Source organism: Pseudomyrmex gracilis, unplaced genomic scaffold (assembly GCF_002006095.1).
Source record: "Pseudomyrmex gracilis isolate BER0280 unplaced genomic scaffold, ASM200609v1 scaffold_7, whole genome shotgun sequence".
NCBI classification, from domain to species: domain Eukaryota; kingdom Metazoa; phylum Arthropoda; class Insecta; order Hymenoptera; family Formicidae; genus Pseudomyrmex; species Pseudomyrmex gracilis.
Genome location: NW_018020591.1, coordinates 362,630 through 390,565, shown reverse-complemented (window position 1 = coordinate 390,565; position 27,936 = coordinate 362,630). Strand labels below are relative to the sequence as shown.

The 27,936-nt window shown below is 43.2% G+C and overlaps 1 protein-coding gene across 4 annotated transcripts in view; it reads right to left on the bottom strand.

Moving 5' to 3' along the window:
- The window catches only part of LOC109859052 (glutamate receptor ionotropic, kainate 2-like), a 133,274-nt gene that overhangs the window by 59,367 nt on the left and 45,971 nt on the right, over nucleotides 1-27,936 (bottom strand). For all 4 annotated transcript variants that reach the window (XM_020436910.1, XM_020436927.1, XM_020436919.1 and 1 more), the window contains exons 4-7: nucleotides 22,297-22,548; nucleotides 9,085-9,260; nucleotides 8,615-8,668; nucleotides 8,364-8,528 (exon numbers count right to left, since the gene is read on the bottom strand). In XM_020436910.1, the coding sequence (XP_020292499.1) occupies nucleotides 8,364-8,528; nucleotides 8,615-8,668; nucleotides 9,085-9,260; nucleotides 22,297-22,548 (647 nt within the window). The remainder of the gene's footprint in view (nucleotides 1-8,363; nucleotides 8,529-8,614; nucleotides 8,669-9,084; nucleotides 9,261-22,296; nucleotides 22,549-27,936) is intronic.

Below are 27,936 nucleotides of genomic sequence, written 5' to 3'. Positions count from 1 at the left end.
AAGATCCTTTTAAGTAAGTGTCCATTTACGCAACGATGCGGCGTCTCGCCGAAGATCCGCCGCTATCATGAAGATCGATGCTCTATCTTTTAGCTTGTGACGTAATTGAAATAAATATTGTACTAAAACCTCGGGACTCTGGCGCGGAAACAAATCTTACTTTGTGTCGCGAGAATCCGCGCGCGAACGATGTGTGTTTCCGTGCACGCGCGCGTCGGCGAAAATGTTCGGCAAATAGAAATTTCTTTACGCGAAGACGCCCGCGGCTTAACCGATGTTCCCGCGCTCACACAAACGATCTCCCGGCTTCTTCTCTCCCGGTCTTCCGGATAACCGAAAGAGAAACGGTTATGGTCCTTATCCCGACACTCGCCGAGAGTCGAGAGACCCAATTTGTTTAAATCTGAGTGGATATGTCCGCGCGAGACGACTACCCTTCTCTCGAGGATAAGCTGTAACGTATCTCGATTGGGATTCAAAACTCGCGCGCTTTATCACCCTACCTCGCTGCGACGTCTATAAAACAAGAAAGGAAGTGTTATATCCCGTTTTCACGAGAGAACGATCTCTCTGCGTCGACGCGTTTGTATTCTTACAGTGAGCGCGACAATCGTATAATTTTACACCGCTTTTACTGACGGCAGTGCATGCTTCCTACGAAGCTCCGCGAGAAGATTTCGAGATCCTTGCGTTTTCGAGAAATTTTGAAGCTTCCGAGTTATATCGTTCCTCTCTATTTTAAAAATCAGAAAGAGAGAGAGAGAGGGAAAATGTAATAAAAAAAAATTGAAATACCTGTTTTTAAAATATATTCTACAAGCGATTTTTATACCGCGATGAACGTCAACGCGGTGGAAGCGCTCTTTCAGCGCTTTCGATTTCGAACGGACATTTTCCAATTTTATATATTGTAATCTCTTCCTCCGCGCAGAAGTGCCGGTGGCGAAAAGCGAAATGACATAAATCAAAAAGTTTTGCATTTGATGCATTGCTTTTTTGATACAGAGAAAAAGCTCGCGCGATACGTATAATATTAATATCTAGCAACAAATCACAGAATGTTTATCACTCTGTGTTGACAAACGCAACACAGAGAGACACACTGCGCGTTGTCGGATTCGCGTTGGTTTCCTTTTTTTTTTGTTTTTTTTTTGTTTTTTTTTTTAAACGGGGAAAGGGTTGGTTTCAGCAGTGTGTGGAGCGGGAATATCTACAAACAAAATAAAAACAAAATTTCCATTCATTTGTTTTACGTCCGATATTTCATGGTGTTCCGTAAATTTACACGTGAACGTGGCAAGTTATATTTTTTAATCTCGTGATTGAAGGAGCGCCACAGAGAATTTCTACAACGCGCGCGCGCGCGCGATTTTTCTGTGTTAAACCGCAGCGTACTTCGGAACTATCGCAAAACCAATTTGGTTAATTGCGGATCGATCGCTGATGAGTTGCGCGCAACCGATCGAGTCGATTCATATTGAATGTTGCAAAATATTATCGAATTACGCGAAGAATTAAATTAGAAACAATCATAATGAGCAATAATGAACACACACACACACTTTTGTACACTTTATGTGGAGAGAAAATCTCCGCAAATTTGCGGCGTGTTTCATATAATGATTCGCAATAATACGTTAAGCCGCACCGATCGCGGCGGTCGCTTCGTAAATTGCTTGTTTGTAAACGACCTGGTATTGACAGTTTAGCAAGCAACGGGTATATGATTTACAACAGAGCGGAATGCAACTCAATTTGTTCTGGCGATGCTAGTCTCTGGCGCACGCCATTTTTGCGGCGCGAAAAACGGGTTTTGCGGAAAATTCGACTATACCCGCGAATCGGATTAGATTTTGTATTTCAAACGCCGAATATGATCTTCTGACGTAATGACAACCGCGTAGCAGATTTTCTGGTTCAATATTGACGAACTGAAACAAATCCGAAAAGAGAGACCAACATTTCACGAAGCGCGTGAAACGAACATTGAGAGAGAGAGAGAAAAAAAGAGAGAGAGAGAGATAGTCGGTGAAACGCGCGTTAGTCTTTGGACTTGTCGGGGCAGATTTTTCGCAAAAAGACTCCTCCGTCCCTTCCCCGGCCGGACCAATGTCGTCCCGGCCATATTTCTGGCGAGCGACCGCGCCGCAGTGAAACCTACCTAGTATGACTACACCCCCGGGGGTTGGCAAATAAAATAATAAAACCTTTCGAGTGCGAGATAGTCTGATTTATGGCGCCAACAGCAAAGGTTATCCACCGTTGCGCGAGGAATTCAGTGATTCATTGGCCGAGCGGATCGGAGAAGAGTTAAGAGAAATATGAGACACGGAGAGAGGGAGAAAATCTTGATGCGCGCCGGGTTCTTCTTCCTTCCCTTTCTCATTAATCCGCACATTAGAAGAAAATTCGCAATTAATGGCGCCCGCTCGCGCCTTTATGTAACATGTCCGAAGCGGGAGGGGGAGGAGGGATGGGAGGAGAAAATCAGTAGCTCGCGAATGTAAAGCTACTTTTCGCTTGGCGGACCGGAGAAGGATAATATTTCCACCTGTGTTATATCGCAAGAGTGAACTCGTGAGAACCGGCGACGAGAATCTTTTGCGATTTCATTCGCGCGGTACAATTCTTACAATAATTGAAAATTCAAAGCTCGTTTTTTATTACCGCATAAATCCAGTAGAGTGATGTTATATACTTTTATATCATCGCTCGCGGAACACGCGGAGTTTCGCTTTTTTTTCTCTCTCTCTCTCTCTCTCTCCTCCCGTCACGAGAAGTCGTTTGAGCTCACAAAATCTCTCAATTAAGCGCTATCCACCGGCGCCGGTAGTTTCTTCATCACGGTCTGGCGCAAATCCCTCTCATTACGCCGTTACATCAGCGGCTCGCACACGTTCGTGCGCGCGCGCTCTTCGCGTTTTCTCTCGTCCGCGCGATACCGAAAAAGTCCATCTTGCCTCCGATACGCTCGCCGAGAAACAGAGATAGAGATAGAGAGAAAGAAAGAGAGAGAGAGAGCGTGAAGTAAAAGACAGAAAGCGAGAACGAACACGGAAGGGGGTGAAACCCTCTCGCTGTGTCGGTGAGCGCGATCAGTATGCATCTGCGGTTTCCTCGTTGGTGTAACAAGCTTTTTTCTTATCCGACCGCATTTTCGTCTTACTCGCTTCTATTATGAAAGAGTCGGTCTGTTTTACTCACGCTCTTTTTCATTCCGCTCGCTCTTTCTTTCTCTTTCGAGAAGCTTACGCCTTTGCTCCGCACTTGTATCGCGCGCGTTTATACGTGTGTAAGAAACCACCCCGAGTCTGTAATATGTTTTCCCCGTCGAAGCTACCGCAAGTAAAAGAGAAAGGTATGCTTTTCTCGGCGCTGTTCTCTCGACGGCTGTTTACTCGCTGGAAACCGCCTACTCTCTTCTCTTTCTTCTCCCGATTCTCCCGACGCGCCTAAAACCGCGCGTCTTTCTTTTTCTTTCTCCGACGAGCGTTGATTGTGACCGAGCTTTTTGTGCTCGGAGCTAACTCGGTCGTTTAGCGGCGCGGAAAAGGAAGAGAACGCGACTAAGAGGGTCGCGAGAGGGTCGCAAAAGAGCGAGGCGACTTGACGGAGGACGGGCGACGCGAACGGAAAAGAAGAGAGACGGGGGGAGGAGAGGGAGGGGATGCGACGCGACGCTTTCGAGAGTGGCGTCGAAACAAAAGCCACCCGCAGGTAATTTCAGCCACAGCGGCTTGCGTAGGTGTTGTGCGCGAGCAAACCAACGATGCGAACAGGTTGTCCCCGACAATACGGAAGCGCCTTGACAATTCGCTCGAAAGTGAATAGGGAGTATTATTTGGAGACCGCTCGAGAAAATTGCCGGCAGGCTCTTAAACTTGTGGTGCGCGCGGTCGATCGTGCGCGCTTCTTCTTGTTCTCTAAAATGCGAACTTTATCTAAAATTGGATTCTCTTTGGTAACTAAAAGTGACAAATAACTCGCGTTGCGACAAACAAAATAAATTATTACAAACGTGTGCGCGTAATATTTTTTTTTTGTAAAATTAAGTCGGACAGACCTGGGAGAAGGATGATCACTTTTAAAAGCGAAAAGAAGTCCTAGAAAAGCTCGAGCGTGTGCATTTTGCTAACAAGATAGAAAATAATAACTGTCGACTCTAGTTTCTCTGCTCTCTTTAAATATAAAACACAATTACGATTATGAGATAAAAAAAAAAGAAAAAAGAAAAAAATAGAACCAACAAATTTATAGAGCTCGTGAAAATGTTCAGCTAATTATTTGAATCAACGCGCGCAAATATATATATATATACACAAAGATATTTTTACTATTATCTTGCGCTTTATGTTACTACACCGCTTTAAGTATTTTTTTTTTTTTTTTTAACTACATTGAAACTTTGGTATTTTAAGTGGAGTTTTTCACAAACACGTTTTAAATCCCCCTCTTCCCCTTTATCTCTGGCAATATTCCCGAACAATTGCATGGACGTTTGCGCTAAGCGGCGGACATTAACTTGAGTTGTTTCACTGATATCCGACCACTGTCTGATAACATTTTTGCGAGCAATTAGACCGGCCCGAAATTGCCTCGTAATCCCGCTGCTCGCGGCGTCCAAAATTCCGACGAACAATAAACGCGAGAAATTCCGTTACGAAACGAAGTGACCTTGAATATAGATAGTATGCGAGATTGTGTGTGTGCGTGTGGTTTTTCGCAGAAAATTCAGGTTTTCCGCAGAGGCGCGGCATCGACATCGAGAAAATAAAAAAGAAAAACATTTCACGGAGATCAAGAAAAAAATGTGTTTTTTTTTTTTTTTTGTTTTAAAGAAGAAGTTTTTAAAGCGAGTTTTGAAGTCTGCTTTTAAGATACATATTATTAACTTCCGGAATATATGTCCTCTCTTCGCGCGGCGCGTCGCTTCGAGAAGTTCAACGGCTGTAGCGGAAGTAATTAGAGAACTCCTTTTCTCGTGGACCTCTGAAGTCCCTTTTCCTCTCCCCCCCCCCTCTCCCTGCATTCTCTCATGAATTGTAAATGCGGCCAAGTTTTTTAATCTCAATATCGCATCTAGAATTTCAGATTGTCTATTTACAATTTGTCTTGCGCCGCGGACTTGACAAGAATCAGAATATACTTCCGATTGTCTTTAAACTGAAATACATTAGGAAATTCATAGTTTCTATATCTCATCACGTTTTTTTTCTCGTAACTACAAATCTCGTTAAGTAAATTAGTTTTATAAATTATTACCACTCCACATAAGTAATTTATAAATTATTATTTACACGTACTTTATTTTTATATTTTTGTAATAGGCAAATATGTCATTAACATAAAACATCAAATAAGAGATTATCTTCTGTTGTTCTTTTTCAATCGCAGACTGTGCGATAACGAAATAATGACATTTCCTTGCAAATACTTGTCTTTTTCCCGCAAACGGAAATGCAAATATGCATTTCTACGAAAATGTTGCTTTACCCCTTCCGGATGTTCGTTCGGACAAAAGAGATCGCGTTTTTCCCTCCGAAACCCGGCGGAGTGTTCTCGGAGTTTTGTGTTATACATGCAAATAACCCTTCAGACTTCCCGCCATCCCCATAGACGAACGAGAGAAGGGAGAGGAGGGGGAGTTGCGAAAAATAATACTAATCGTAAAGGACGTCCGAGATGCAAACGCGGTCTCGGATAATACCGTCTTGTGTGAAGCATTAGCGGCGCTTTCGACGAAACGTTTTGCGCGTATTGTGTTCACAAAACGTGTTCCCGTTCTTTCACTTATCGTAAATATTGCACATTTTTGTCAGAAAATCGACGAAAGGTTGCGCGTTCGCGAAACGTCTTTCGTTCCGTGAACGCGATTCGCGTGCGATATGCACATTTTTGCGGAAATTCGAAATGCGAGATCGCGCGGAAAATCGGTTTATTCATTTGGGCTTCTCAATCCGGAAGATTATTTTCCCACAATTGCGAGGGAAAAAACGCGAATAATCAAATAGAGAGAAAAAGAGAACCGAATATTAATTACGTAAATCGTTTCGTGTTTTGGGAAATATTATATTGCGACAAGATAATTCGCGCGATCTCGATAATCTTTAATCAAAACAGATCTTACTTGTGTAATGCGTGTCTTCATGTTGCGCGATCAGATATTCTATTTGTTTCCACGAGTGCTCTCTTCATCGCGAACGTAAGGGAAGGTCTAAGTAAAAAGCTCTAAGAGGAGAGGAAGATTCGAGCGCACTTGGCGCGTTTGAAACTTGAAAATTCAAGAAGAAGTTGATGACTCGAGAACCTCAAGAAACCGAGAATTCAGAAGTGCCTCTCGAACTGTCAAAGACGCAACAACTTGAAAATTGAAGATACCTAACGTTAGATTATTTTTTGAGAAACTCAAGAACCTAAACAAAAACCGCCCATAAATTTATCAACGAACAAGTTGGACGTCGAGAGAGAGGAGAGAGAGATCGAAATGAACAAACACGTTCGAGGGGAACAGGCCGATAAATCGGGCGGAAGCTCGATTAGATACGCGCGCGATTTTCTTCCGCGTACGTACGGTGCTTCATTGGCACGCCATTCACACATTCCGCACTCGCATCTGTGCACGCATATGCGTGATGCGAAACGCGATTACGATACGCCGCCGTGTCGTCGTTGCGACGCGCATCGGTCGAGTTTCACGACGTCGCGACGACGACGACGACGACGACGACGACGACGACGACATTCTGATCTGCATCTAAATTGGAAAAAAAAAAAAAAGAAAAAACGTTTAGCTTCACGCATCGTAGACGCGTTGCGACGTGGACGTTGCGCTCTCGCGCGGCCGGCCACAAGAAATTTTACATACATAGCGAATGTTACGCGCAACGTAATTCTGTTACACGTCATCAAGCGGGAAAGTTGCTTCCCCTTCCGAATCTCATTTTTAGCCATGTAAATTCGTAATTATATTGAGGCTGCGTTCCATCCGCGGCGGTATTATACGCGGTAAAAAAAAAAAAAAAAAAAATATTAAAAAATATAGAAAACCAATTTTCTGATTTCCTGCAAATTCATATTGTTATTAATATCGTTCGTAATATAATTTCAAAGAAATTACTTTGTTTATATTTCTGTATTTTGTAAACAATAATTTTTAATAAATACTTTGTACGTTCTCTGCGCAAACGTTAACAATTTACGTTTTAGCGCGTCGTGTATGGCCAATGAAAATTATTCGCGCAAATGTACAAATAAAACACGCGTTATCTCAATGTGAACACCATTAGTCTACTTTGTAGCTACATATGTGTGTGTGTGCGTGCGTGCGTTTTTGGATACAACGTTATACAATTTAAATGCAAATGTAATTTGTTTTTCCACATTGCATTTACGAAAAAGAGAAAATCGTTACACAAACTTAATAGAACCATCGAAATATGGCTAGAGGAACACGTACCTACCTACATTCAAAGCACAAAGTCAAAGGCTACATTTCCATTTTCCGATATCTCCCTCTGTCGCGTGCCCGCGCGCGCGCGATATTTGTGTGATATTTTATGTAGATTTCATGACAGAATATACTTCGACGTCAGATCAAAGCTGATAATGCGAAATGACGGTAATACACTACAATAAATTTATTTAACATCGCGCTTTTGTGTGCGTTTCTCTTCTTCCTTTACACGCAGCTAACGGCTAAGTATTTTGTTTTGTTTTGTTTTGTTTTTTTTTTTTTTTTAAATTGAAAAACTGGCTATTGCACAATGAAGAAGTTTTCATTCTGCGTTTTTTTGTTCAACCGCAACTTAATTGCGCGGAAAAAAATATTCGCAGTTGCTTCACCGGTTCGTTCAACAATATGATTCTCGTTACCTCGACGTGCGTGCGCGCGCGCGTTTGTTTCGACCGGCTTTTAACCGATTTTATGGACCCATAAAGCATTTGGCAGCGTTAACGTATCAACACCACCGACATCGTTGCGGATACAATAACGGATATGCAACGCGGCAATAAATTGGTTTACATCTTTCACCGAGATGTTGCCAATCTCTCAACGGCGCTCCGGTGTCATTGGCTACGAGCGCGAGAAATTATGGCCGATAAAGCGTTATTGCGAAATGAAAGCCGCCACTTCGACAACCCACACGTACACTTGTTACGCTTTACTCGAAGAAGAGAAGCGCGCATCTTGCGAACTATCTTACACGTTCAGACTTTTTTAGCAGTACTAAAGTTTTATCTGATCGTAAAAATGCCGTTCGATATGTATATATATATATATATATGTATGTATGTATGTATATCTCTGAAAGTACGTGTTTCTTTATAAACACGAAACCGAAGTGCTCACACATGCGCTTTACCTGAATGATTCTCGACTTATTGAGGATCGTGTTTCCCGACGGCTGATAACGTTCCATGTCCCTCAGGATGCTACGTACGCCGACGTCGTCCGCGTCGACCAGACGAAAGGCAGTGATATTGACAAAATTGTACTTGAAGTCCTCGAGGTCGAAGGTCTCGATATCCTGCGGAAAAGCGAGCGAGTCTGCGGATCGAGTTGCGAACCGAGTTGAATTTTCACTGTGCGTTTCAATATCCCTGGGGTACTTACGAAAGTCGTGAAGAGGTAGTGGTACTTGTAATCATTCATCTGCAGCTGCAGGATCTGCAAAGGTAACGTGGAAAAGCGATACGGTCAGTCGTGCGGGAGATCGTTCTCGCGAAATAGAATTATATGAAGTGCGCGCGAGTCGATTTTTGACTCTCTCTCTCTCTCTCTCTCTCTATCTTCGAAACCAATTTTCAACTTCTTATCGCTCTTATCACTCGTTCTTTTAGTTTATTTGAATTTTTTAACATGTGAAATATAGTTTCAACATTTTTTTAACATTTAAGTTACGTTTTTGAAAATAATTCTTTTTCGTCATTCTAATGTGACATTCAAACTTTTTAGACAATGTTAATTAGATTGTGTTTGCCTAATTTGCAAATTAAAAAAATGGTGAAATAACTTGATACAACATAATTTACGTAACGGAGCAAACATTGTGCGCTACATTTGTGTGCTACACAGTGACGTACCACTCGTAGGAAGTGGTGCATGTTCTCGGGTCTCGTGTCCACGATGAGGTTTCGTATTTCCCTGCTCTTCATTTCGGAAAGAACCTGTCTGTACGAGTCGGGATCCGCCTGTCTGACGTTGACCTCGATGTCGCGGATTTTCGGCGATCTCACCAGCTCCCGAAGCTTTATTAGTCCTGGAAGAAGCACGAGACACACACACACACGACATCGTTGTTGACCGAACCGGCTCTCGTCTCGATATTGCAAAATATCGAGCGATAGTTTTATAATTTTAATATTTTTTTTCAAAATCAAATATTTTCGCGTTGCGGAGTCATTTATTTCGCAGAATCTCTCTGCAGAAATTATTAAGTCGGTCGCTTAATGGCACGGAAACCCGTGAATCGCGCTACCCGATAAAATCAATACTCCCTAGCGCCTAAGTAATCAAGGTATCTGACTTGCGGGTCTTCCGGGGAGACGCGCGGGTCTCTCGCTCTCTCTCTCTCTCTCTCTCTCTGTTAATGCTCGCGCATGAGTTACCGGAACTTCGATTTCTGAGGATTCAGGCGCGCGCGTGACGGAGACGGGACATTTCGGGTCTGTCAGTTTCCCCTCGGACAAGAAGTGCCAAAGTCGGGATATAATCTTTCGAGGTAAACTCGGCAACGATCAACTGATTGATGCGCGACCCCGAGTTTGCGCGAGAGCTCTTTGACGTTCTCTGTGCCACATACGCGCGCGCGCGCGTGTGTGTACATACGAAGTATACACGTTCGTATAAACGGATTACGCGAATTGCTTCAAATGTAATAATAATAATAATAATTATAATTAAAATATTTTAGTAACTTTATTAAGTGCAGCATAATAAGCAAAAATAAAAATTAATGAAAACAGGATTAACAGAAGTTGCAGACCTAACAAATCTACAGCGAGGCTGCAGACCGTTCGGACGCGTCCTGAGATTTACAAAATAAAAATAAAAAACCGACTAGAGAAAGAGAGAGAGAGAAAATCAATAAGAAAAAATGTAGTCGCTAATTAAACTGAGTAAATAACGTACGAAAGTGAGCAAAAACAAAGAGTATACAGATTGTGCGCCACATTACCGCGGAATATAATTTTCTATTTGTTCCGCACGTGTTTAAAAAACTTTTTTTTTTCCACAAATACATCACCGTGCAAAAACAAATTTTACTTTCAGAGTGTAAATACGCCAAGTGTTCAGTTTCAATTTTAATTAAAAGTTTGTTTTTTGGATTCGCGCAAAATATATAAAGCCTCACTCGCTGTGAGATTTAAAGAGAATATTACTGTAAAAAAAAAAACAAAAAAAAAACAAAAGAGAGAACTGTAAACGAGAGCTTCTTTCGTCCCGGGCGTTCGACTTGTTTTCGGCCAAGTGTTACACGGCAGTAATTAATCCGGGTATCACACTAAGAAACCGAGTTTAATTGAAATCGTGTAGACGGAAACTCGAGTAAGACCAATGTTCTCTCGCGCAAGCAGAGATTTTGCATTTCGAGAGACAAACATCCTGTTGGCGAGCACGAGCTCGATGAGTACATACAGTGTGTCGAATGTGCCGCAATAGCTCAAAGTTAAGCGCGCGCGTTTCGTCGGTCGACCGCAAGCACGACGACGACGACGACGACGCCGCGTCTTCGTAAGGACCACGTCGCGCGTATTACGCGAAGAAAACAATATCGCCGGTAATGGGATTATTTGCGCGCGACACAAATTCGACATTCAGAAGTAATGATTAGACGGGTTCTTCTAAAGCGCGTTTAACACCGCAATTGGAGGGATGTCGCGTTGGCGCGTAATCGCCATTCTTTTCAATTTAATGGCAAATTGCCGCAATTAAGAAAAGGTGGCGCGAATTCTGGAAAATCCCGTCCGTAATTATTCGGAAGCGCTTTGCACACGCTAGTGAAAGGCAGTTAAAGAGCTATTTAAATCGTAAAGAGAAAGAGAGAGTGAGAGAGAGAGAGAGAGAGAGAGAGAAAGAGAGAGAGAGAGAGAGAGAGAGAGCGACCGCTTGAGTTGAAAATAATAAGTAGAATATTTCTTGCGGTTTGCGATGTGACTCCCGGTAGCAGCTCTCGCGAATTATTAACACTTCGCGCGCGCTCACTCCTCGGGGAGGTCTTTCACGGGGAGTCGTTTGAAACAGCGGTTTTAATTAAAATAGCATTTTGAACGTTCCGCCGCAACACAACAGAGCGACGGAAAAGAGAAACTGGCGGAAGGAACGAGAGGAAAAGTGGCGTCTCTTTTATGAAAATTGACACACACACACACACACAAACAAGCGCGACGCGAGTTTTCGCGCGCGGTTTATCGCGTCTCGAGATGTTACAAGTTTGCGAACAATCGTCAAACCGGAAAGAGGAGAGCACCTCGCGTTCACGAGGCTTGCGTAAACGTGAACCGCTATTTACAGATTGCCCTATAAGGGATTGGCGTTGCGCCACTCAAACAGGTGCTGTTTAAGAGGAAGATTACGTTTCCGAGGAAGAGACGTTGTCTATCGCGCATGCATGCGCGCGACACACAGACGCAATGTAATTTCTCACCGCCTGTGTCGCGGTTACGCGAACAATAACGGCGCGCAACATAAAGTAGTCCGGTCTCCGATAGCACGATTGACAAATGCGTTTCGGGAACTTCGTTGCGCGATACGATCGTGTTAAAATACGTGTGTGTAACGATGCGAAACTTCAAATTCGACGCCAGCGTAAATTTGTGAGTCAATTTCGGAGCAGGAAGAAAAAACTACACACATTTTGTAGCTTATTTGTACGTTCAAAGGTCCTGTTTTGTTTTATAAAATGTGTGCGACGACGTTACGCAACGTTTAAGTTACACTTAAATCTACCGTGTAAACTTTTTTTTTACATAAATATAATGTAAGAAAAAATAATAAACAGCACAACGTAAGAAAAAATTGTTATAACGAGCAAAAATAAAACTGGGAAACGTTTCAAGGGAAGGAGCGAGCATATTGTCGTATCACAAATCTTGAAGAAAGAGACCTACCCCCCGGGATAATTGGCTACTTTGTAAGGGAACCATACAAAGAGCGGAGCGAGAAAGTAAAAAAAAAAAAAAAAATAAAAATAAAAAAAATTGCGAGCGGAGGATAATTTCTCCGGGGAGTTTGTCTGATGACGCGCGCGGAATTGGGATCGCATTTATTCCCGGCACGAGGACGCGTTATTATATCGGTTTTTATACACTCTAATAACGGCCACTTACGGATCCGTGGCTTTCTCCAAATGTCGATACGCCCTGCTCCGAACAGCGAGTGAGAGACGAGGGAGAGAGTGAAATATTGCGCTGAGTCGGCGAGCGCGGAAGGAAGCTGTCACGAATCGCGCTCGTTCTCACGTTTTTCGCTTCTCGGCCTTGACGACGAGAGTTGATCGCGCGACGACAGACGACCGAAATAATTGGATCGCGCTGTCTTAAACATGCGCACTTCGAGAGAGAAAGAAGAGATGCTCGGGGGCCATGAATATTGACGGCTCGCGCGCGCGCGCGAACGAGAGAGCGAGCGAGAGGTTCGATTTTTTATAAGTGTCTTGAAACACAGCACTTTGGAATATATATATATAAACCAGGCTTTGATTTTGTAAAAGATACTCAACGGAAGTTCTTATTAATATTTCAGAAAAGAAAGACAACTTTCTCTGGCCAAGTTACAAATTATATTCGAACAAAGAAAAGGAAGGAAATGTAGCAATCGCTTTTGTGTAGATTTTCGCGTAAAAGTTGCGTTGAGACAATTCCCTCCCACCCACCCCTCCTCACCCCAAAACTTGCTGCAATCTTCCGCACGATATTTTCAAGGATATTTATTAAAAAATATATATATTAAAAAAGATTGCGTTTAAAAATTTCAAACAAAGAAACTTTCCATATCAATTGAAATTAAACGTCGCGACACTCGAAACTGAAATATTTCTCAATCGTGCGTTTAATTATAGCAAAGGGTTAAACGTTCTTTTACAGAGAGAGAAAAAATACGCGCATTGTTTTATTTGAAAATCTGTATCAAGGCGCGTAGGTTTTGTTCGACGCGGAAAACAAAGAGAGCGAAGGAAAAAAGAGCGAATCGTCGTGAAACCGTGAAAAAAAGCATATGGTATTTTTACGTTGTATTTTTTCTTTTCTAGAGCACAACCGCACTAAATGGACTACACAACGATAGTTGTTAAAATATTGGTGTTTCGCCGAGGACACTTCAAAGGACAGTATTGTAGAATGTAGTGTGTATCAACTGCTCTAAGCCAGTAAATAACAGAGAGAAAATAACAATTTCAAATATTTTTTTTCACCATACGCGACACTTGATTGATTTTGTGCGCGCGCGCGCGCAAACACACTTCTTTTTTCAAAATACAATTTGAAAAAATCGCTGTAATTCGATAACCGAAAACATTCATTTTGGAATGGGACAATTTACGACGATACTGTCGAAAGAGAAAAGTTTCAATAAATGTTACATGTGCGAGATGAGTTTTTTTCGCTGTCCGTGTCAAAGATCCCAAAAGGGTTCGCCGTTTTCGGTAGAGATTCCCTCGTTTCAACGCGCGGGACCGGCCGATGCAGGGACGAGCGGAAATATCGTCCAACTTGGACGATCGTCGAGTTATTCGAAAAGTTTCCGAGGACTTTCGCTGCGTCTCGGTGGAAACGTATAAAACGATCGAACTTCTCTCTTTCTCTCTCTCTACCTTTCGTTCCTCCGATGTGTGTGATTTAACCGCCGTGTAAAACACGCGGCGCCCAATCTGGACACGTTTCGCGTGGAAGGTCGTAAAATTCTCATTGTGAGATCAGGAGGAAACGCGCGCGAGACGAATACACACGACCCGCGTATAGCGGAATACTTAAAAATCTCCGCGAAAGGGGTCTTCGCAAAATATGGCGCGTCTCGTCTCGTCTCGTCTCTCTCTCTCCCTCTCTCTCTCTCTCTCTCTCTCGCGCGGATTCTTCAAACTTTCTCGTAATTACCGAATTATAACGTCCGGATCGTGCGGGGAATTTTACGGAGGTTCGAAAAGGGGCAAAATCATTTAGAACACGTGGCCGAACACGCAGCGGGGGGTTTGTTTGACGAAATTTGAAAATACGTGAGAGAAATTATCGATTGCTCGACAATATTCGAGTTACGTGAGGGAAGTGACTACCGGCGGCGATAGTCACTCGAGCGAGATTATTTAGAACACGTGAGGAAAATGACTGACGCGGCCGATTATCCTTACGATAAAGGTCGATGAGGAGCGGGCGTCTTTCACAAATTGCAATACGAAAGCGATGAGCTGCGCTAAACGCGCCACTGTGCGAATTGTATATTTTATAATTTTAAGAGAGAGAGAGATAGAAAGATGTAAGATTACAATTTTATACAAATTAATTCAAGACAATTTACACACGCAATAAATAAATGAAAAACACCGTTTCTTTTGCCACAGAGTCATTTTCCTATATCTTTGAAGCCGTGAAAAGTGATTAAGAACAAGTTGCAGTTTGTTTTCAACTTCATTTCGTAAGCTAAGCACGAGATGCTTCAAGTTTTCCGCCACATAGATCTCGCAGCTCGCAGAGAATTATTATACGAGTGCTGTCACCTTCAGTGGTTATAAAAATACAACACGACCGCGCGCACACACACAAACACAACACACACACCTTCTGGTTTTGACAGATCTCACATAAGAGATTTGACGTTTCGCGCTTGAACCAGTAAACTTTACGAGAGCGAACCTTTGGAATAACAAAAAGAGTGTCTCACATAAGCGCGATTCGCGTATTTCGCGGGTGTGAAGACAAAAATAATTCTCATTATTCCTCGCTCAATATCGCATCATCAATATCAATTTGTGCGACACCCACAAAATAATAATAATAATAATAATAATATTCACAGGCGAGACACAAAAATTTTTCAATAAAAATGCCGGCAGAGTTTTTTAAGAAAAAAACCGAGAGAAATACGAGAGACTTCTCTATCTCTGTTTCTCTTTTTGCACCGCACTTCTCTGCATCGAAATATAAAAATGCAGGGTCGTGCGTTCACGGCGTGACGAGTCGTCCTTCCGCCAGCGACTCCATTATTCCGGAGGTTTCGCGAGGAATGCGGATGGTGAGGAACAGCGAGATGAGCGAAGAAAGAGGTGGAAGAGAGGGTCGCGAAGAGAGAGAGAGAGAGACGAGGTGTTCGATGGGGTGAGAGAGTCTTGGAAGTTCCACAATGGACTGTGATGGGCCAGGTTGAAGGTTCATTGGCGATTCTCGGGACGTAAGGACACAGAATCAGATCAGGCGGGACTGTACGAGAAGCTCGAAACCGTTTCGACCGCTCGACATGTTCCTTTTGCCCCCTTTACCGAGGGAAGGCAAAAAGATTGCGACGGGGGAAAAAAAAAAGTCAGCCCGGAAGTACTATCATCGCGTGTGCGTTAAATCTCCCATTCTCTCTTCTCCACCGTCGAGACGAATAAAAAAAAAAAAAAAAAAAAAATTTGTATTTTTAACTTTTAATCTCATTAACAACGTCCAACGATGGACGACCACGGGGTATCCGGTCGGATCGAAAATTGAACGTTGAATTAATCGCGAGACATTAATAATTCGCGCGCGCGATGGTTTCATCATCGCGCGGCGGCGCGCTCACTCTCATGGTTTCTGAATGCAATTACGACGTCGGAATCTCGCCGTCGACTTTCCGCTGAATAATGTCTGAGGTGGTAAGACGCGGTGAAGAGAGAGAGAAAGAGAGAGAGAGAGAGAGAGAGAGAGAGAGCGCGTATAATTCAGTATACGCGCGCGTGGAAGAATGTTCGCTTAATATCGCGTCGCGTTACGGTAACGCGCGCAATGTGTTATTATCCCCGACAATTTCAATCGGAAAACTCTTCTTCCTCGCGCTTTTTCAGCCTCGCGAATTCAACGTCACCGCATGTGCGCGCGCGCGTGCACGTTTAACGTTGATTAAATGACATTTCGAGCGAACCGGGTGACATCGAAACAGACGGCGCGGAACGTTGAGAAATCGATCTTATATATATTTCTCTCGGAAACGCGAAGAATGAAAGTTCGAGCGGTTTCGCGAAGCGCTACAATCCGTAAAAGAATAATACTTAACTCCGAGTGGCCTGTAACTTTTTTGAAATCGATTCCACTCGATTGAATGATTTCGACTTTTATCGTTTTTCTTTCCGTGCCGAGAGAAAAGAAGAAAAAAAAAAAGAAAAATCGACGCTGATCGATGTCATTCCGAATCGGAATTGATTCCAAAAGGTTGCGCAATAGCTACACCCCCTCCCCCACTTCTTTCACCCCGCAGTTGTATATCGAGATAGACGACAGCGCTAAGCCGAGTGTCTCGGTGTGAAATCAGACGGTTAACTCGCGCGCGCAGTCACGATTTACCCCCGGCGAACTCGCCGCCGTTAACGTCTCTCAGCAACTCCGTTACATGTATATATGAGAAACTTGGCGTTGATATTACACCGTGCTACGGACACAGGGCCTCATTGTAAAGTCTATTCACTGTCTGCCAGACAAGTTATGCGGTGCGAGCGAGCGAGCGAGCGAGCGCGCGCGCGTTTATTGTGACGCGAGGAAGGTTTCTAACGCCGCCGACTTGATTTCGCCTCGTTTCCGCGTTAATGCGTAATATCTTTCCATGCGAGAGGGAGAGAGAGCGGATGAGCAACTCAATTAAATTCGCGAAGATAAGTGCAAGCTTCGCGGAAACGTTCGAGCGAACGCGCTTTCAGTGTCAATTATGTTGCGCGCGCATTCAGCGATGTTTCCGTGACAGAGAGGATCTCCTCGCACATATTCCCGATTCACACACATTATGTAAATATCGATTCTCACCTGACAATTCAAAACTAAATCTCAATGCGAATGGAGAAGAAAAAAATCGCAAATTATATTTTCTTTTCTTTATATGAATACGATATATTTTTGATTTATAAAAAAGTCGTGGTGGCTCGAAGATTTCAAATTAGAATGACAAAATAAACCAATGGGAATACAGTTGATTGTGTGTTGCAAAAGCTATAAATATCGTTTTTTGCTTCAAAAATTCAAAATTTATATCTCAACGCAGATGTCGAGACAAATCGCAAATTTATTTCTATATATTTTTATATTATTTCGATCATTTTCGCGTACAATATATTTTCGATCTCGCAAGTTGTAGCGGCTTCAAGATTTCAAATTAGAGTAAAAAAAGAAGTTGATGGGCGCGTCACGAAACCTTTATTATGTAACGCTGATCTATATGTTATTATTCTAATAATTTAAGAATAATCTAATTTAATATATTTTTTTTCGCGTCGAATGACTTTCGTCATATTTGCGAAATCATCAAATGTGATGTATAACGCGTTTACTTTGTGTAATGTTACTTCATGAAACAAGACGCCGCGCCGTTTCCGTCGTAAAAATGCGGGAGAAAATTCTCACGATCGAAAAGCTCGAAATTCTTCGATATTCTTTGAACGTGTTTCTATGCACGAAATTCCATTTTCCATTTGAAATTGCAGAAGCGGCCAAAGATGTTTGAACTTTTCGCCGAAAGAAACTGAATTGACATTCCGTAGCAGTTCAGAGGCATACAGGGAATAAAAGATTATGGCATTTCCAGTAGCAATCTCGCGGAGAAGCGCATTCAAAGCGCCCGCGTATCATTTATACTCGTGTACACGCGCGAAAGTGTTGGGAATAAAATTAAATACGTGCGATATACAGAATGTCCCGTAATTGCCGTACAATCTCTCAAAAAAATAGGGAGAAATGCAAAAACAACACGTGACTCTACTTTAGTCATGTGTCTTTAAAAACGTGACTAAATTAGTCACGTGACAGGGAGGAGAGGAAAAACAACATGTGACTAAAGTCACGCGACTTTAGTCACGTGTTGTTTTTCCACTTCTCTCTCTCTCTCTCTCTCTCTTTATTTTTCAAGAGAGTGTACGACAATTACGAGACACCCTGTATATGTATATTTGTGCGCGCGCGAGGATCGAGAGATCTTCGCTCGGAATTATCTGCGCAACCAGACGAGAAACACATCCTCGTCTGATTAGAGATGGGACGCAGCGATTCGCGTAATGCGTAAAGTGGATGCCGGTTGTTACTGGTCGGGCAAGTTTCCGCATCGGCGCGGTAACTTTGCGAGACGGAAAACGAGTAAAGTAATCGCAAATCGATATCAGTGGCTCTCCAAACTACTCGAAAGTTCAAAGAGAGAGAAAGAGATAGATAGATAGATAGATAGATAGATAGATAAATAGAGAGAGAAAGAGAGAGAGAGAGAGAGAGAGATCAGCCGGCGCTGTCTTTTGCTTTGCCGAGAGATCACCGCACCGCGGTAATGAAACGCGCGTTTGCTCAAATTATTCAGAGGCCCACTGGTCTCGCAGAGCCTGAGTGCAGAGCTTATACATAAAGGCGAACATATAGAGGTCTCGAATCCGCTCAACACTCTAGGAGATTTTTTCCGGACCGATTCCTTTCAATCGAGTTAACCGGTTGAAAGGCGAACTGAATCGCCGCGAGCCTCTCCGATAAATTAATTCGAATAAATTCTTGAATTTAATCTCTCCCGAAAACGAATCTTAGTCACGTCAATCACTTGGAGCGCGAGATGGTGGGAGGCGTCCTCTCTGTGAAAGACGAACCGATTGGTAGAAGTGTACTATTACTGCACAAAGATTAGAAAAAGGAAAGAAAAGTATGTGAAAGAGAGTTATAGATTCAATTGAGAAGACAATGTGCGTCGGTATAGCCAAAACTACCGTGTAGGTGGCTGAACGCACTCAAATCCGTAACAGAAATAAATCAAATTATTCAGGAGCGACTTGATTCCGCAACTGTTTGAAGTTTGCCGTTCTTGTTTTGTTTTTTACATTTACTAGAAAAGCAAACTGGTATCCGTGAAACGGTATACGCGCCGAGTCTCCATCTCTTCTCTTGATTCACTCGCAACTATTGACACACGATCGGACACGCGGTTGATTTCGACCAAAACCGATATCGAACCGCTCCTCCCCTCCTCTCCCTCCGTCCCATCCTCTTCCTCCTTTGCGACGTGTCACACACCGCAGGACGACGATGCTCAATTCTGTGGGGAAAAGCGAAATTCCTTGAGTCGCGGGCTCGTAAACGGGGCAAACATGCCCGAGACGTGTACGATGTCGCCGATCCGGATCCCTTACACTTCGCGGGTACATTGCGCGCCGGAATTGAAAGCGGAGGAAACACGAAGATCCCGGAGACCCGGTAAATTTCCCGAGGAATTCTCGGCCCCCGGAAAACACGGCGTGGAGAAAACGAGAGGCGGGGGGTGCCCCAGCAGGGGGGACCGGTGGGAAGGAGTCAGGGGCGTTCTAATCGGCTTGTACGTGTGCTTTCGCACATCCACACACAAATAGCTAAAGCTCGTTGTGAAAGACGGTTAAGCTCGAAAAGAGAGATGTTTTCATCGGAGGGTGGTGGTTAAATTCCGAGGAAATCTCTCGGTGAGAGAGACACGCGGAAATGAAATTATCGACGCGCGCGAGAACAAGTATTCGACGGGAGAAAAAATCTGAAGATTCCTCCCGCTTTGGGACGCCGTTTGTTCTCCCCTCTCGGTGAGAGGGAGGAACGGAGAATGCGTTTTGTTTCACGGGAACAACCGTGTGTCGTTTGTGTTCGATCGCACAATCCATAACATGTACGTAACAATGACGTCGCTTATAATCGCGCTCGGATCAGATATTATTTGCGGGAATTCTCGAATCACGCAAATTCGATCAATAATTTTCGTTACCGATTTCACGTTTCGAGACACGCTACGGGGGAAGAGATTAATATACAAGGGAATTAAACTTGACCTAAAAGGTTGGTAATTCTCTGCCGCGGTCGCAATTGAATTTTAATGAAAAGTTAATTGATACAGAGCTCTCTCTCTCTCTCTCTCTATCTATTTATCTATCTATCTATCTCTCCTTTCGGTAATAATAATACAACGATTCTATTGTTCACCGCGGCTGTTGTTGTTGTTGGCTTCCCGAGGCGGTATTATTATGGAATTCTCATGTAGAACACGATTCGCATTGGGAGATTACGCAGTTCTGTTACCGTGTGATTACGTACTGTAATTAATTTTAAACATTCGCGTGGCACTTTCCGATTACTCATTTCGTTAGTTCGTACGTGTGAATGTGTGTTACGGTGAACTTTCGAGTTGCAACGTCAACGTGTGCAAGACACGCGTTTATTTATCGCTCTCTCCCTCGTCCTCCTTCCCTTCTCTCTCTTTCTATCTCTCTTTGCGCAAATATTCCAATATATCTCTATTTCAAAACCAACGCGCTCAGAAGTCAGACGTCGCGACAATCGCGGCGATTTGTTTCACGCCGAATTATACGGACACATATGTAATTCGTAAAAAAAAAAAAAAACCGCCGCGGAGACGTTCCGTGAAATATCTCTCGCGCGACGACAAATGGCGCCAGACGGCGGCGGCGGCGACGGCGGCGGCGGATTCGGCGGCAAAGTACGGTCACGTATAAACGTCGCGACGAACCGCGGTGACGACTCACGTGCCGCGATAATCAGTCACGGGGATATTCCCGGAGTCCCGGAACGTGCGTTTATGACGTGCGATTCTTCTTGGCGTTCTCCGTGTTATACGTGTGTAAGCGCCGCGACCTTTTCTAATTCAGGACGCAATCGCGCCCCCCCTTCGTCCGAGAGAATCGCGCTTGGAACCGCTCGCTGCTTTTCTTTTCGAATTTATGACGAGAGTGAGATTCGACGAGCGCACGTTTTCTTTGCGCAATTAATGCGCCCAGCGCGTAAAAGAAAGATCGCGCGACGAGCGAAGAAATTTGACACCGTCGCGGATTGGAATCGACGAAACCACGTGGATTTCTCAAATCCACGATCTGGAAAAAGTATCTCAATCCTCGCGCGCGTTTAACAGATTAGAATAACTGGCTCTATAAAATTAAATTCCCCTCGTAACGTCTTCGAACTAAGTTAAACGGATCCATTATGCGAATTAATTAAATCCGCGGGGGAAGCAAAAAGATGTTCTCTTTCCTACTGGAAGTAGAAAAGAACGGTTTCATTTTTCCTACGCTAATGTTACGAATTCTCCGCGCGAGTTTTAGTCAAAGTATCGTATTTTACACGAGAGATAAAAACGCCCGGGCGAGCTACAAAATTTGACACATTATCTCACTCTCTTTATCGGATTGCGAAACGCGCGCGTATCCGCGCGCATCAAATTTCAAAGAATTTCCAGAACCAGTTTACGCGTTAACGGGAAATTTTATACCGGATTTAAAATTGTGTTCAATTGTGTTCGCGTTTCATTTAATGCTCGCCTTTCAGCAATGCTCGCTGTTAAAAATAGGAAATCGCTCTTTCTCCTGTGCTTTTTTTTTATTTAAAAAAAAAAAAAAAAAAAAAACGCGGAGGATTCTCTTTAATTTACTTTTGACTTCCGCGGGAACAAACGCAACAAGCGTTTCGCGATAGAAGCGCACAAAGCGATGCGAAAGAGAGGCTTGTAATATTGTTGCGCGCTCTCTCGGCCATTTAATCCGCTGAAGTGGTCACGGATTTGTTCGCTAGTCAGACGCGATGAAGTTAACCGTGCATTTTCCTCCCGCACACGGTCTATGAGCAAAAACATCCGGAAAATGTGTATGCAAACTTCCTCTCCCCCCCACAAACACACATTACCGTTTTTCATTCTTCCGTCAAAGATGGGTTTTCCGGCAAAAATACGAGAGTTCTGCTGCCGCGTGTTTTTATTATTTATTTACGACCTGTGTGTGTGTGTGAGCGCCATTAGCGCGAGTCTCCGCGCGCGTTAAACATCCCGAGGAATTCTACCGAGTGCGAAACGCAAATTTTGACAAATGCGTTCCGTCGGTTGCAAAGCGAAAAAAATTCTCGAAACGACCTGCTTTTCACATTTTACACGAGCAGAAAAACACCGAGGCGTTTTCTGCTCAACGCTATAAGCAAGCGCGTCCCAATACAACGAAATCTCACACTTCTTCGCGCACTTTCCGCTTTTTTTTCTCGAGAGTCGTGAGTAATCGAACCCGTTGCGTATTAGCGTTTACACACAAATATGCAACAAGATCGAAAATACATTAAAAAAAAAAAAAGTATCAAATTGTTATCACCGTCACCCACCGTAGTCGTCCTCGTAGATGATCGCCACCTTCGTCCAGTTGAGGAACTCCATGACGTCCTGATACGCGGTGTTGAGCAGACTTTGTGCGGGATAGAGATTGATGCTGAACTCCTTCGCCTCCGTGTCCAGGTCCAGCCTGGCCTCGAGATGCGGTATATCGAGGGCGTCGCAGATGCTGTGAATGTGCTGGCCCAGAATCGGATGCGAGGGCCCGAACACCGCCTGGACACCGTATTTGACCTGCTGACACGCTGTAATCAGAAAAAAAACAACACCGTTTCACAACTGTTTTTAGCGCGCGAGTACAACGTGGCAGATGTAATCGGACGTAAAAAAAAAAACAAAACAAAAAAACGCGCTTTCTCAAAATAGATCGCAGCGAACTCAACGAGCGCGCAGCTTGGAAGAAAGGTCGTCCCCGTCGTCGCATCGAACGTAATCCTCTCAAATCAAACCTTTATCGTAAATAATGAAAAAAAAAAACGGTAATTCACTTAAAAGAGAGAGAGAGAGAAAAAAAAGAACGAAGTCGAGAAGCGACGTTGCTGCTTACAACGCTTAATTGGACGTTTTCTCCACGCAATTAACGTCTACGCGTCCGTGGCTCTCTCGCGAGAAAGAAAAGAAAAACCGATTAACGCGGGAATTACGAGTTTCTCGCCCGCGTAACGCCAGGCGTAATGACGCCGTGTCACGGTCGATAATCCCCCGTCGTGGCCGAGAAGTCCGTCGTAAAGTGACGCGACGACAACGTCGTCCGTACCTAACGCTACACGCCGCAACATCCTATCCCTCGTGTTACTCCGCCCTCTCTTTACCGTTTCTCCGTCAGCATAAGAGCCCGAGCTCGTTGTTGTTGTTGTTGTTGTCGTCGTTGTACGTGCGAAATGACCAAAGCTGGAGAGCGTGCTGGCACCATCATCACCGGTCGTCCGCTGTGGGTTATATCTACTTCTTCCCCTTCCTCCCAAGTTCTAAGTGTTGCCGCATGTCCGGTCCCAGGATTAGGACGACGAACCGAGTCCAAGTTAGAGCATCTCGTCGTCTCCCGAAACCAGAGCGCGGAGGCAGAGAAACAAACCTCTCCGCTTGGTTTGCGTCCTTACATCGCACAAGTTAATTTACGTTGTCGCGCGGACGGAAATCGATTTTCGAGCTTGCCGGGCGCACAACGGGGAGTTATTGCGCGTCCAGGAGAGAGGGAAAGCAACAACGAGACAGCGGTGTTCGAACCCAAGTGCCGGGAATAGCGAATTTCGGTAAACGTGGAAAGGGAGAGAGAGAGAGAGAGAGAGAGAGAGAGAGAGAGAGAGAGTGTGTTGGATGGTATCGTACTTCTGAATTGCCGACGACCTCTTCTCTTCCCTCCTCCCTCCCCCTCTACTTCTCGTAATCGCGCTTCGACAACAAAACGCAACGTGTCGATTGTTGCGAAGCTGCGCAACATTCCGATAACAAGCCGAATATGCGCGATCAGCGTTTTATCAGCCAAAGTAGCGACGCAAGCGAAAATGAGAATTGGCGATTAATATCTTTATTGTTGATTTAAAAGCGAAATCGCCGGGAGAAAATTTACACACGTGTCCCGAATCACGGGACACGCTTAGGAATGAATTTGGACGATCTTTTATTACGAGCGCTGCTGAAAATGTTGGGTCATTTCGTTGCCGGCCGATTAAGCCCGTCCCGGTTAGCCTCCCCGCCGATTATCGCGAGAGAACAGCGAAAAAGATCAACGGAAAAGCTGGGAAACCGGCGAATAATGGCTTCTCGCGGGCGGGAAGATAATGGGTTTCCGAGGTTCCATTATCATTCCACGTTGCGGGGAAATGATATCGCTGTCATTATACGCGGATTACAACAATCTTGACGGTTTCGTTCTTCGCGTTTCGTATCGTTTTTATCCGCGCGCCACTATATCGGACGCGGCGATATAAAGCCAAAGAGAGAGAAAGAGAGCGAGAGAGTGAGAGGGAGAGAAAAAGCCGGTTAAATGAAATTTAACACACGGTATTACTTCGATTTCCGAGAAAGTGAATTTAATAGGTTTTAATAGTGGACATTTTACGTTTTGATTTAAATCTCACGTTGTTTTTGTGCATAAATTACAATTTATCACGAATTTACAAAAAAAAAAACTATGACGGCGAAATATCTTTGAAAATTGTTGACACTCATTACGAGTTTGTTTGTTTACGATAGGGCTCTCCTCGATCGTTAATCTTCTTTTTGTTTTATATTTGCATTTTGATATCAATGTGGATCAAATCTTGAGAGTCTTGTTGTGATATTAGCATTATATGTTGATTTTGAAACTAAATTATCCAATATGTCGTGCAAAGATTAGACATTCGATGATTCTGACTTAATTGCACAGATTGGCTCGATGATGATGACAGAAAGAAATAAATGATCGAAACGTTTCAAAATTGTGAAAATCGTTTGTTTATTAAACATTTCCCGATTTTAAGCTTTCAAGATCTACTTTGACTTGAATTTGAACGCATATAGTTTCACCACATCCGTTAATTTGAAGAAAAACGTTTTATTTAATTTATTTTTTAATTAATGTAACAATTAAAAAATTAATTAACAAAACAAGCTTTACAGCTGCAAAAAGTTTTAATATTTCACGTTAATGTTTTTTCCCTGTTGTTAAAATGTGTGAAACCTACACTCAGGAGAGATTTATGTAATTCAAAATAAAAAAAATCTCAGAGAAATCCGTTTATGACGAATTTATTTTATGACGGATTTAGTTGTCGTTTTAGTGAATATTATACATAGATAAGCGTAATAAATAGAATTGCGAGGCTGGTAAAACCGTCTCGCGTTTGGAACCGTTGAGAAACGTAATCAACTGTATGTATTACAATATGTGCAAATATATTCGGTAAAGCAATGTTAATTTAATGGCAATTTTGAATGCGCAACATATTGTAGAGCTTTGGTCTATATGCTCGGTGTATTGAGAGTTTACCTTATTATTAAACTACCATGAACCGAGTGCGCGCGCGCGATAGCAAACGGGGCCAGAATAAACTCTCGCGACGTACCGATCGTCTATACGCCGCCGCGGCGGCGTTCAAAGAGCAAAGCGCGGAAAAATCAAGTTGGCTGTAAACGAGTCTCTCTCTCTCTCTCACTCGCTCGCTCGAAAGCAAACGAGGTTTAATTCGTTGCTTAATGGGGTGATCGTTAGCCTGGCAAATGCTTTTGCTCCCCTTTTCTATGTACTCTCGTTTTTTTTTTTTGTCCATTAAAGTACCTCGCCGTATATATATAACCTCACTCCGGAGGAACAACTTTGAGAGAAGTGTGTTTTATAATAAATCGAATTTCCGCCCGATCTCCCCATTTGGGTTGTTTTTATTCTTTGCGCGCGCGCGCGAATAAAATATACGCGCAATCGATTCTTTTCTCATTTGATTCGTTCGCTCTTAAGCGGACGCGATTGAACACAGGATGTAAAAAAACAAAAGTTACGTTGAAAGCAAGTGTAAAAATAAAAAAAAATAACGTATAAGAATCGAGAATGTTAACAAAAATATACAGCTATCTCCTCTTTCTCTTATCTCAACAAAAGCTTTAACACAAAATTGAACTTTATCTATTCCCCGAGTCCGCGAGTTTTCATTTTTCGATTAAATGGCATTTCATTTATTTTTAATATCCGCGCGCGGTCGATTCCTTTTCAATTCAGTCGTGTTCCGGATATTGTCAAGAAAAAGAAAGGAACACGGCGGACGGGGAACATCGGCGCGATGGGAATAGAGATGAGAGCAGATGGGACGGAAAGCAGAAAGTAAAAGGACGTTAGTGGGCAGCTTGAATAGCAGCGTAGGAAATAAAAATGCACGTCGAAAAATGGAAGCGGACGCGCAACGACTCTCGTACCTAAGAGGAGAGAAGATGTGATGGAAGAGAAGAGAGAGAGAGAGAGAGAGAGAGAGAGAGAATACAACGGCTCTGGAGAATATAAGAACCAAAGAGATGGATCAGGAATAACGCGATGCGCGTTGATGCTCGATCCATCAACTTTACCTTTTCCTATTTCTCGTAGATACACTTCTCCGCCTCCGTGACGTTGACGTCTGTATTATGTTTCGCCAAACGCGATGCAATTTGTGTAAGAATAGATTATTATGTTATAAAGTGTGTATATATATATATATATATATATATATATATATATATATGTTTTATATAGATACGATATAAATGGAAATCTATACACGTTATGAAGCGCGCGCAGATCTGGTATCGATATATTTCGCTGCGCGTACTATTCTCTCTGCGTGTGCTTCCCTCGTATTATAATTTATATTACGATGTAACTATATATCGGAAAAACTTTACGATAGTTATTTTTCATGTGTGTAAAACAAAAACGTAGCCAAAATATTTCCGATCCCTTTAGTTACATCGCTCTTTCGTTCAAATTCGATACGTTGTAATTTGCGACAAAAGAAGAAACTTGAACTCTTCGCAGATAAGATTTCTTTTGGTCTACATTCGCGCGTTTCAAAAGGAACGCCTGTAATTTAAAACCGCGAGATTTTTTTGTTCTCCCGAAATGTCGCGTTGCCGCGAGAACAGACGAGCCACAAATTTCGCGACAAAAAAAAAAAAAAAAAAATAAATAAACGGCCGAAGGATAATAGAACGGTCGCGCGAATGCCGCGTGTAATCTTCCGCGGGATGAATATCGTTTCGATATAAAGTCGTTCGGGCGGAAATATCGAACTTGTTGCGACACGAATACACACATACACTTATATATCTCGATGTTCCACGCCAGCAGAAAAAAAAACAAAAAATTGTTTCTTCACGTAGTAATTCCTCGTATATTCCGTTTACGACACACACACGTGCGCGCGGGCGCGCGCGCACACACGAGAGAGCGTTATATTTCTCGCGCAATGTATCGCGATCGGCGGACGATCGACAAAGCGATATATATAAGTCCGACGCGTTTTATTGTTTTCGTGTCCGATGTCCTACCGGGAGACACGTTCGAAGGATATAAACCGTGGAGAGTATAGGAAAAAGCGGAAATGTGCTTTCGGGATTATTTGCCAGCCCGAGCCGGAACGACGGTCGCAATTTCGACGTTTCGCCGTGTTTACTGTTTCTGCAATTAATTTCGGTTACAAAGTAATATGATATCGCGTTTATTTCGGGGGAAAAAAAAAAAATCTAATTAATCAACATTCGAGCTGAACATGTAGAAACGATCATCACTAAAAGCGGCATATTTTCAGCGGAAATCAAGTTACGATTCAGCCGCTGAGTCGTAAATTCGAGATAAAATAAAGCCAAGCTTTTGTGCGAGCCGCCTGCTGCGAAACGCGATTCTTTTTATTACTTTCCAAATAGTCGACACATAATAACCTCGGAAATTATTTCGAGAGAGCAAGAAGCGCCCTTTCTCTCTCTCTCTCTCTCTTTTTCGAGAGCGACTGGTAAATAAATAAAAATAGACGTAACTTAAAATAAATGTAAATAGATGTTACACAAGCATACATATATGTATTTTGTTTTAACTCGAAGCGCGCGCATTGTCTCTTTAAATAATTCCTTCATGCATTGAAAAGACATTTTCCGCGCGAGCGGAAAGCTCCTCTTTCTTTTGTAAA